The sequence below is a fragment of the Fukomys damarensis genome, unplaced genomic scaffold (assembly GCF_012274545.1).
Source record: "Fukomys damarensis isolate Sample0158 unplaced genomic scaffold, DMR_v1.0_HiC HiC_scaffold_39, whole genome shotgun sequence".
Lineage (NCBI taxonomy): Eukaryota > Metazoa > Chordata > Mammalia > Rodentia > Bathyergidae > Fukomys > Fukomys damarensis.
Genome location: NW_022900951.1, coordinates 123,503,601 through 123,515,680, shown reverse-complemented (window position 1 = coordinate 123,515,680; position 12,080 = coordinate 123,503,601). Strand labels below are relative to the sequence as shown.

Below are 12,080 nucleotides of genomic sequence, written 5' to 3'. Positions count from 1 at the left end.
TCGGCCACTCTCATGTCCCAGAGCCCCTGGGCACTGTGCAGACCTGGGAGGTGACCTGACGCCCGCTGGAGACAGGTGCTCCGTCCCCTGTGCTCAGTGGAGCCCCCCTGAGTGTCACTGTGAGAGGGAGTGGGCTGGAGACTGCGGGCTGGAACAGGCCAGAAATACGGTGAAGCAGTGGACGGCGTGCTCAGCCACATGGAGGGGGATGGAGGAGGGAACATGCCAGGGACCAGTGACGTCAGCCTCTGAGATGAAGGGCTGGCTGTGGACTCAGCCTGAGAAATGACCTGGATGGTGTTCCTGCCTTAGACGGTCTCTCAAGGTTTCTGACTTTTTGGCACCGTATGGTGTGGGACTCATGGCTGTGACTGTGGGCCAACACTGCCCATGGATTCTATCTAGGATTAAGGGCTAGCTTCAAAGAACACATGGTAAGTTAGCATGGTGGGTGGAAACTTCGTGATGTCACACACTATCTTGATAAATTGGTGGGGATGAGTTGGCTGCAAAGGAGGAAGCACCACACAAACTCATTAAATGCATTCACATCTCCAAATAGTTTAGGGGACCTGGAGAGGGAACATCTTCACGACATTCTGATAGCTTCTCATAGGAATCCTGAAAGTCACTGAGCACAGCAAACTGAACTGAGTATCTTCGTGGAGCAGAACGACCGAAGTGTGGGTAGGCACCACCTATTGAATCAGTGAGTGGAACCCTCTGGTGACCTCCCAATACACCCTAACATGGGAACCTGTGAAGGTGACATTATATGGCCAAAGGGACTTTGCAAATGTGGTTAAGGAAACCGAGATAAGGAGATTTTTCTGTACTGAGTTAGCCCTAATTTTCTTCATGTTGCTTTTTTATAGGATTATTTCAAGTTCTTGAATGTGTAACTTTATAGTTTTCATCAAATCTGGAAAATTTTCTTTCAGTATTTCTTCAGATGTGTTTTTATCTCCCATACTTCTCTCCTTCAGTTGTCCTGAAATACATCTATATTAAGACACTTGAAGTTGTTGCACAGCTAATACCTTCATCACTTTCATTTTGTTTTTCTTTCTTTATATTCTGGGAAGTTTCTATTGCTGTATCTTCAAGTTCATTATTTGTTTTCTGTCATGTCCCATATGCCACTAGTAAAGTCTGTTGTGCTTTTTCAATTGAGAAATTGTAGTCTTTATAATTCAAATATTATTTGGTATTTTTATATCTTTCATGTCACTATTTTCCCTGTTTAATTTTTATTCTTATTTCTTTAATACATAATATTCAGTTTTAATAATTTTTATCCTTAACTACTATCTGCCATCTGTCTCATTTATATGTCAGTGAAATCAAATTAATTTTCTTCGTAGTTATTCATGCTAATACCCTGTTTCTTTGAGTGCCTGGTAATTTTGATCACATGATAAATATGGAGAAACTCAGCTTGTTTAGTGCTGAGTATTTTTTAATCTCTATAAAAATTATTGAGCTTAATTCTGGGACATACTTAAGTTACTTGGAAATAGTATGATCCATTGGAACTTTGTTTTGAATTTTGTTACATGAGATTTGAATTGTACTTGATCCATGATCAGTATTTCTTTACCACTAAAATATAACTCACTGAGTATTCTATCCCAATGCCTTATTATGAAGTCTTGCCTTTTACCTATTGCGTATGAGAACTATCTCCAATCTTTGAGCTCAAGACATTTTTGTTTCCAATTTCTTTTTTAGTATTCCATTCTGTAAGCTACACCCATTGCAATCTTTCTGGAGTCCTTGTTCCATATCCTCAATTTAAAGCTAAAACAGACTTCTCCACTATGTGCTGTGAGCTGCAATCTGTCCTCAGGCAGCCATCTGGAATAAATATTAGGACTTGCCTCTTTTGTTTTACAGCTATCAAAAATCACCATCTTTGTTGTCTAATGTCCAATAAGTTGAAAAGTGTTGTTTCATATATTTTGTCTGTTTTTTAGATAAGTGTATAAGTTTGGTTCCTATTACTTATCTTGGCAAGAAACAGAAGTCCTATAATCCAATATTAAAATAAAATTTTATGCATGACAAATCTCCATCATTTCAAATGTATTCAAACTAAAACCAGGATGAAAGACTGTGGGACTCTTATATAAGGTTTAATTTGGCTCATGGATTCAAGGGATTCAGTACATGGGCAGCTGAATCCAAGAAAGGGTCATCATGACAGAATTGCATGGCTGAGCAAAAATTCTTAGTTTATAGGGGTCAGAATCACAGCAAAGGAACAAAAGAGGAAGCCAAAGAGGAAGGGGTGGGGACCATATAAATACCCAAGTCACACCTCCACGACTCAGCCAGACTCACCCAGAATTGTGCTTTACTAACCCCCTAGGACCCCTACAGTCTCTCAAGCCAATAGAGGGAACACAATTGAGATACACCACCACAAGACGTACTTGGACCTGGAAGAATATGCAACAAATAGCAACAAGGATTTTCTCTTGCTACTGGAAATATAATTATTTTTTTCATTTTCTTACTTGTAATTTCAATTTCTTAAGCTTCTAAAACACTTATGAATTATTCCATAATCATAAAACATTATTTAAAAATATGATTCAACTGACAGAAGTAAACATATTTTGTGTACAGTGTTTGCTTCCAAACTTGGTCAGTCTCTTTCTTGATTACGTTTAGCCTCTGATGTGCTTACCAATAGTGCAACTAGAAAGAAACAAGTACTTTGCAATATAATAAGTAAACTATGTGTAGTCATCCAATATCCCTCAGACTTTTAAATACAGTGTTACATGGATAAGAATCGGCCTTGTGTTTGAGCCCTCCCTCTAGTAAAGGTATTGACTTGCATTTTGAAAGGAAAATTACATTTATATCTAAATCATATTCTACATTCTATGATTTAATCCAATGGTATATATAAGGGTGTATATATAGGTGATCTCTGGAAAATATTTTCATGATCAAATTACTATTGTCAGTTACATCTTCTGAATGCATAAGAAAGTTTTAAATGTACTTCATCCATTACTGCCATAAATTTCAAGTAATGTCTGAAAATGTACTTTTATTTAAATATTTCCCATTTTTATATACAATGTATAAGACATTTATAAGCATGATCAGCCATTTTCCTACAGATGATTATCTTTCACATAGTCAATATCAAGAGAAAAAAATTGCAGTCAGCAATTTTGTTAATATCGCTACTGAACTATTTATGTTATAGGCTCATGTGACATTCTTCTTTTCCACAACCACAATGCCTTCATTTTATTGTTTTCATTCTCACACTGTCCTAACAAAGTCATTAATGCTCTCTCACACTAATACAATTCTTTATACTTCTGCTTATGTTTTGAAGGAATTTTCTCATCACCATATTAATTCTTCCTAGAAGATATACACATCCTTCTTTCTCCTATAAGCACTTTAGTTTTTCTCCCATAGCATTTTTTATAAAACTCCTAAGTCTTTCAGTTTTATCAAGTTATTTTGATCTCAATATGTTTCCTTAGACTTTCAGGTAAAAAGTATATGCAGAAATGAATTGACTTACAGCTCTGTAGGTCAGGAAACCCACAGTCAAGGCCCCAGCGTCTGGCCATGGACTTCTTGCTGCCTCCTTCCATGGCAGAAGGGCAAGAACTTGGCAAGATAGAGCAAGTCACCAAACGCACAGTCTCCAGACCTTTTACAATGGGCATCAACCCATTCATGAGAATGAAACGCTGGTGACCTAAAGCGTCTCCCTTAGGCCCCACCTCCCAACACTGCTGCACTGGAGATTAGGTTTACAGCACACGCTCTTTGATGATTCCACCAAACCATGGACATGCTTTGTATGATTCCAACTCCTTTAATCTTATAAGAGACATTTTATGTTTCAGTTTGGTGAATATTCCTTATATACTTGAAAATAATGTATATTCTCATGTGGGCTAACAGTGTCCTTCCTTCAGGTCCTTCTGCACTTTTAAATGTTCTGTTTACTATCGTTCACTCAGAGATGAGTGGTAAAGTCTCCAGATAGAATTAAAGACTTGATTATTTCTCTTTCCTGCCTATTAGGTTTTGTTTCATGCATTTGGAGGCTGTACTTTCAGGTACACACACTTAGGCTTATGTGCTCTTGGTGAATTCATTCATTTTTCATCATATAATGCCCACATTGTTAGATATCTATTGACAAATTTTGGCATCTTAAAAATTGTGTTTTTTTATAAAGGATTTCTGAGAGCTCTTTATATATTATCTGTATGGGCCACTTTTTCAATAGATGATTTGCAAATATTGCACAGCCAATTGTAGCTTCACTTTTCATTCTACATTTCTCGATGCAAATATTTTTCTCTTGAGAAAGTTTGACTTATCATTATTTTCCTTTTATGAATCATGCTCATGGTGTCATGTTTAAGATGTCTTCATCTAACTCCACGTCATAAAGATTTGACTCCATGTTTACTTTGAAATGTCTTATATATTTTGAGTTAACCTATACTTTTTAATATTTTTTTTTTGAGACAGGGTCTCACTACATAGTTCAGGCTGGCCTCAAACTTGTGGCAATCCTCCTTCCTTAGCCTCCCGAGTGCTTGGATTATAGGCATGTGCCAACACACCTGGAATCTATAATTTTATGATACATTTTGAATTAATTTTATGTAAAGTGTGAAATTTTGGTTGAGGTCCAATTTTAACATTGGATGTTTCTTTCTTCCAATACCACTTATTGAAAAGCCTAATATTTTTCAATTAAACTACTTAGTTCTTTATAAAAAAATTGGTTATAGTTGTGTGAGTCTATTTTTGGTTTTTTATTACATTCCATAGATCTATGTGTCCTTTCCTTAGCCAATGTCACACTGCGTTGTTACTAAAGCTTTACAGTAGCTTTTTTTTTTTTTTTTATTTTGGGGGCTAAAAAAATTGGTTATAGTTGTGTGAGTCTATTTTTGGTTTTTTATTACATTCCATAGATCTATGTGTCCTTTCCTTAGCCAATGTCACACTGCGTTGTTACTAAAGCTTTACAGTAGCTTTTTTTTTTTTTTTTAATCTGGGAGCATGTATTCTTCATCTCTGCTTTACTTTATGAAATTTAGTTTTTCTATTTCCTTTAATCTTTTGGATGAGTTTAGCTGTATCTACAACAAAAATTTTACTGGGATTTTGACTGATTTTGCTTTTACTCTACAGATCATTTTGTTGGGAACTGACAACTTCACTATACTGAGACAGTTTTTAAACACAGGATTACTGTCCATTTATTTTGGTCTTCATTTCTTTCACAGGTATTCTGTACTTTTCAGCACAGGGATACTATGAATTTTTTTCTAAGTTTATACATGAGTATTTTATTTACTGAAGCTATTGAAATGGTTTTCTTAGGGCCAGGGATTTAGCTCAGTGGCACCATGCCTGCCTTGAAAGCAAAAGGTCCTGAGTTCGATCCCCAGTATAAAAAAAATGGTATTCTTAAAAATTTTGGTTTCAAATGTTTATAGTTATTTAAAAGGAAGTATTTATGTTTATGTATCATTGTTTCTATCAAGAGATCTTGTTAAAGTTATTCTGAGAGTTTTTTGAATTGTCCTTAAATTTTTTAACATAGTTGACTATGTATCATGAGAATAGAGACAATGTTATTCCATTCCAATCTGTACCACTCTTCTTTATATTCTTTATTTTAACCCCTTGGTAAGATTTCCACTATAATCTTGAAAGAAATAGAGCATAGAAATTCTTACATTGGTTTTGATCATATTGTGAAGGTATTTGGTCTTTTACAATGAAGTATGATATTAGTTGTGCATTTTCTGTATCATTTATCAGGTTAAGCTTCCATTTTTTTCTATGAGAGTTCTTAACCATAAGTAGTTGTTGTACATTACTGTTTAATTTTCTGCTTAGACTGAGAACTATAAATCTATTTAGTCTGTTATTGTCATGTATTACATTGATTTTTAATCACATACTGAACTAGTCTTGTATTCTCCAGATAAAATCTATTTAATAATGCTATATTATTATTGTATAATTTATGGTTCTATTTGCTACTATTTTGTTGAGAATTTTTGTGTCTGTTTTCATGAGGGCTATTTGTAGTTTTCCTTTTTTGTGCTACCTTGTCTTGGTTTTAATATAAAGATAGTGATAGCCGGGCATGGTGCCACACGTCTGTAATCCCAGCACTTGGGAGGCTGAGGCAGGAGGATCGCTGTGAGTTCAAGACCAGCCTGGACTGCATAGTGAGTTCCAGGTCAGTCCCAACTACATAGTGAGACCCTGTCTCAAAACAACAACAACAAAATAAAATAAAATAAAATATCAAAAACAAAACAAAACAAACAAACAAAAAAAGATAGTGATAACCTCATTAAATGAATTGGGGCAATTTTTTCTTGATGATATTGTGTAGACTTGGTGACAATTCTTTAAAAGCCTAGGAAAGATCACCCATAAAATCAATTACATCTAGATATTTCTTCTCAGAAAGTGTTCGAATGTGGCATGGATTTCTTTAATACTTGCTTCACTACTCCAGTGGTGGCGAACCTACAGCACACGTGCCACAGCAGGCCCTCAGAGCTCTCTGTCAGCACACGAGCTGAGTCGCCACAGCAGCTGAGCATGGGATAGCAGTTAAACTAAAACTTCTATATTCAGGGTTAACTGCAGTGTTAGCACTTTGTGATCACTAAGTGGGTTTTGGGTTGCAGTTTGGACCCTAGTCTCTAAAATGTTCACCAGCACTAACTCAGGCTATTTTACCTAGGGTGAATTTTATTAGTTATTTTAATAAAGTCATTCAATTTCACCTAAGGTCTTGAATTTGTGTACATAAAAATTCTCAGTATTTTGTTTCTATCCTTGTACTCTCTGCAGGATTTGTAGTGACATTCTTTGCTTCATTCCTGATATTACTTACTAATTCTGTTTTCTCTTTTGCTTGGTCTAATCTACACTTTTACTAATTCAATTATTCAAAGAAACAACTTTTTGTTTACTTGATTTTCTTTTCTGATTTTAATTTAATTGATTGTTATTATCTTTTACTTCCTTTTGTTCACTTCATTTTTTTCAGTTAAAGTGGAAGTTTAGAATATTACATTGAAACCTTTCATCTTTCTTAATAAATAGTAAATGTTATAGTTTTCCCTCCGAACACTCATTTCGCTTAAGCAACTTGAGAGGCGCTACATTTTGATTTTACTTCAGTTCACCAATTTTATTTCCTTGACACTTTCTGACTGACCCACTGATTACTTAAGAGTGTGTCTGTGCCCATCAGCATTGCCAGGTTGCTGCTTCTTCATTCCAAGTCTGGTATATATGAGGCAAGAAGAAAAACCAAGGACTCACCGACCCGGTGTTCCTTGGATCCCAGTGTCACTATGCACTTTGCCTTCTGATTTCTACTGCTCAGCATCTTCTCGTGTTAGGTCTGTGTACAGTGTCCTGGGCTTTGGGTTGCCTTTAGTAGGAAGAACAGGAAAAAGTATACCTATTTCATTATTCTACAGCCAGAAGCGAGATTTTTAAACAGAAATAGACCATATTTTTAATTTTTTATTTATTTTTATTTTTTATTTTTTTGGCACCAGGGATCGAACTCGGGCCCTTGTGCTTGTGAGGCAGGCGCCGGAACCTCTGAGCTAAATCCCCAGCCCAGACCATATTTTTTAAATGCTTATTTTTATCAACACCATATCCCAGCATTTTTAAATAATACCAGTGATTTAAAACTCTCTCCTTGCCATCTTTTGTTTAGATTTTTTCAAGAAGATTTGTTTTTTTCTGCAGAAAACTTAATTTTTAAAAAACAACTTTAAGGGCTGGGGATTTAGCTCAGTGACTCCGCCACCTGCCTCTCAAGCAGAAGATCTCAAGTTTGATCCGCGGTAACCAAAAACGAAAATATAAAAAACACATAGATTAACAACAATAACAACTTTAGTGAGATACATTTGACAAATCAGTGTGATAAGCTTTGAAACAAATGTACTCTGAGAAACGACTGCCACAAGATACTCATCAATACCAAACGTTTCTTCTACATTCCTCAAAATTTCTCTCCTGTGCATCTCACTGCACCATATATTCTCTTCCATTTAAACGTTTGTTTCATAATTAGCTAAGGTGGAATTTCCCCACCATATGGAAAGTGCGTGTTAATATCTTTAGAAACTGCCAAACCATTTTTGTAAAATAATTCTGCTATTTGCCATTCTCACCACGTGCACTTGAGTGTTCCTGTGCTGCAGATCGTCACCATCACATGGTGTCCCTTTTGTATCAGCCACCACAGCCAGTGAGGAGCTTCATGTCGGTGCGGTTTTCATCTGCATTTTCTCAGTGACTAATGAAGTTGATGGCTTATTTGGATGAATATTTGCCATATATGTCCTTTTGGAGTTTTAAAATCTTCTGCCCATTTTAATTGGACTGTGTGAGTTTTGACAGTTCTTTATACATTTGAGATATAAGACCATTATTAAATACGTAAGATCAAACCATTTTTGGCAGTTTTTAATTTTTTTCATTAGTACAAGTTTATGACACATAATAGTTACATTCATTGTAGGGCATTAGTACATATTCTTGTAGAATATATTATCCTTGTTTGTGTCTTTTCAAATTCCTAACAAGGAGTTCAAGGGCAAGAGATCATAATTAGGCTAAAAATAAATTTATAAATTTTTTAAAGGATGGGGGTTTTGCTCTATCTAAGAAAGTATTAACTAATCTATGACAACATTTTTTCTTTGTTTCTTCTAGAAGACATATGTTTAGATTTACAGTTAAGTCTATAATGCATTATGAAGTACTCCTTTATATGAATTAAGATATGAATTGAAATTTATTTTTTTCATATGGATAAGTGATTGTTCCAGAGGTCATTGTTGAAGAAACAATTTCCCCTTTTGCTTCTAATCCTTTTTTGCTTCTTTAACAAAAATTATTTGTCTATATATGTGTGCACAGGTGGATCCACTTTTATACTCTTTTCTGTTCCATTGATGAATTGCTATAGTAAAGCCAATACCATACTTTAAGGATTATTCTAACTTTATTAGGAACCATAAAATCAAGTAGTGCAACTTCTCCATTTATTTTATCTTTTTTATAGTCCTTTAAGTTATGTAGTTTCTAACCATTTCTCCATGAATGCTATCATAAGTGTGTTGATTTATATTAAATAGCTTTCTGGATTTTGGTTACTGCTGCATGAAATCTATCATAAGTTTGGAAATAATTGGCATCTTATCAATATTGAGTCTTCCAAACCTTGAATAAGAAATATATGTCACTGGGCCAGGGATTTAGCTCAGTGGTGCTGCCTCCTGCCTCACAAGTGTAAGGTCCCAAGTTCGATCCCCAGTACAAAAAAAAAGATATATATGTCCACATATGATATATGATTAAAAACATGAAAGTTCAAATTTTTAAAAAATGTTTTACAGTACAAGACATACTGTCGTCAATCCCTCTCAACATACTAATTCTATCATTACTGCAACTTTCTGAAGCAGTTTTGGAGATCTGCTTTTGTGTCTTTATTTGTGCTGCTGTGGCTGTCTTGATGACCTGAACTGACTTAAAACATTTACCTCTCATGAGTATTTTTACTTTGGAGAAGATCCAGAAGTTTCACAGTGCCAAAACTTGTGAATAAGGTGGATGAGGACACAGCATAACATTTTTATTTGACAGAAATTTCTATACCGGAAACAATGTGTAACAAAGAAGGTTGTCAGGATGGAAGATGAAGCTGTTTACCCATTTTGGGGCTATTTCTATGCACACTTTATTGAAACCTTATAATGTTTAGAGTTCACTGTACTGTTCCTGGGTACAAACTCAGCTCACACAACTCCATCAAAGCCAAAAACACAATCAATGTCACCTTGATGTTGGAACTCTTTCTGAAGAACTGGGTGATTTCCAGTTCTTATTCTTCAGATCATAACCATAGTCCCAAATTTCATCTCCCATGGTGACATTTCTTAAAAAGCTGGAATCTGAAGTGGCATTGCATGTCAATTAATGGATGTTCCAGGTCCATGATTCAGGGGACACTTTAAAACACACCTTCTTAACACCTTAGTTCACAACGAACTGACAGCATGGAGCAAGTTGAATCTTGTCACAGACTGTGACCCCTCATAGTGGAGATCCTCGCTTTATGCTGAATGACATGGAGCAACATACATGGTATTTTTGAGCACACTCATATTTACATCTTTATTAATTTAACTCTTCAATGTTTCGTGGTTTTCAGTGTACAAATATTCCATATTTTTAAGATTAGCTGTAAATATTTCATATTTTCTTTTTTTTTTCGTTTCAAGAACTCATAAAAAATATTCCAGACTAAGGAGTTTTAATCCTCATCTTCCTCCTCCTCTCCCTACTGGTTAATCTGGAAGTAACATAATTTGTAACTCTCTTTGCTGTTAGCAACTACGTGCAACCAATCATGGAGATTATTCTTCTTCAAATATTTTTTGGTGAGATATTTCAAATACCTTTTGGAAAAGGGCACCTCAAAAGTCACGGTGAAGCTGCTGTTGCTCCTTTCGATGGTGACCACCCCTCCACTGAGATTCCCAGCTTTGCCGTTCACCTTGATTCTCCGCTGGAGAAACTGCTTCAAATTGGCAGCATCCATGATTCCATCTTTTACAGGATGTGTGCAGTAAAGGGTGAATTTCAGGACCTGCTTCTTATTTTTACCCCCCTTTGCCACAAGCTTTTTCATAGGTGCCGTGGTGCTCAAGAAATCAGAAAGAGAACATTTCATATTGTCTAAAGCTAATTATATTCTCGGTCGTAATTTCACTTTTCTGTTTTGATGAGTACTGTCTAATTCTTGAGATTTTTAGACTCTACGTTCTTTTTTTGGCTTTTGGTTTTTTCAGACAGGGTCTCACTATGTAGTTGAGACTGACCTGGAACTCACTTTGTAGCCCACGCTGGTCTCGAACTCACAGAGATCCTCCTGCCTCAGCCTCCCATCTTTCACCATGCACTAAACAAAAATCCAAGTGTATTAAAGATCTAAATATTAAAATAGAAACACTAAACTTGTTGGAAGATAAGCTAGATAGAATTGAAGATATTGGCATAGGAAAAGACTATGAACAAATCCTCAGTAGCACAGGAACTAGCACAAAGAATCAACAACTGGCATCTCATCTTTTTAAAAAGCTTGTGCACTGCAAGAGAAACCACCAAGAGCTAAAAGACAACCTACAATGTGTGAAAAACATTTTACCAGCTGTTCCTCAGACAAAATTCTATTATCTAGAATATATATATAAAGAACTCAAAAAAATCAGGTGGCCTCAAACTTGCAGCAATCCTCCTCCCTCAGCCTCCTGAGGGCTGAGATTATAGGAAATTGCCAGACTCAAACGACAGTTCACTGAACTGTTATCAGATATAAGGTTTGCAAAGGAGGGGCTCAGAGCAAGGGAAATTGAGAAAAGGGCCCAAGAAGGAGATGGTGTCCTAGATGCCACAGAAGAGGCCACCTCGAATGCAGAGGCCCTCAAGCTGATACCAGTCATGCCTTGTTCTGCTCTGTATCCAAATGTAGTGCAGTGAAGACCCCAGAAGGAAAGTTTCAGAAGACCAGTACTGGAGCTGTCAGAATGCAACCAAAATCAACTGAGTTGAAGTTTGTCACCAAGAACGATGGCTACGTACACATTCACCCTTTGTCAGTAAACTAACAAGTCAGACATTCTGACAGCCCCTACCTGTTGTACCATGAGAATATCAAAACTAGTCAGGTGTTCATCCAGGACTGCAGCATGGTGTCTGTGCCCACCGTTCTTGTTTCAAGGAGGCCAAGTGAATGTGCATCTTCAGAGGGGCGTTTGTCATCTCTGGATGATGGCTGGATCCGTTTCGTGGCTGCTTCCCATCAGGTGGCTGAATTAGTAAAGAAACTTCATTTCAAACTTGACCAGCTCCTCCAGGATAAAATTGAAAAACCAAGCACAGACCTGTGTACTTGTCCTCAAGGCTTCTGGATCATTAGCATGATTGTGAAACTTGTCAGCACACAGTAA

At 36.2% G+C, this 12,080-nt stretch overlaps 1 protein-coding gene and 1 pseudogene across 1 annotated transcript; one reads left to right on the top strand and one right to left on the bottom strand.

The window, feature by feature from the left end:
- Positions 1 to 10,411: 10,411 nt before the first annotated feature.
- LOC104848210 (60S ribosomal protein L22-like) lies at positions 10,412 to 10,762 on the bottom strand. The gene has a single exon (XM_033760548.1). It carries the CDS (start codon positions 10,760 to 10,762, stop codon positions 10,412 to 10,414), a length of 351 nt encoding a protein of 116 aa, XP_033616439.1.
- A 93-nt stretch (positions 10,763 to 10,855) lies between these two features.
- On the top strand, positions 10,856 to 12,080 carry LOC104848215 (annotated as a pseudogene).

What these genes read in the sequence shown, in the direction of transcription:
- LOC104848210 (XM_033760548.1), bottom strand. Translation starts at nt 10,762, where the DNA reads ATGAAAAAGCTTGTGGCAAAGGGGGGTAAAAATAAGAAGCAGGTCCTG.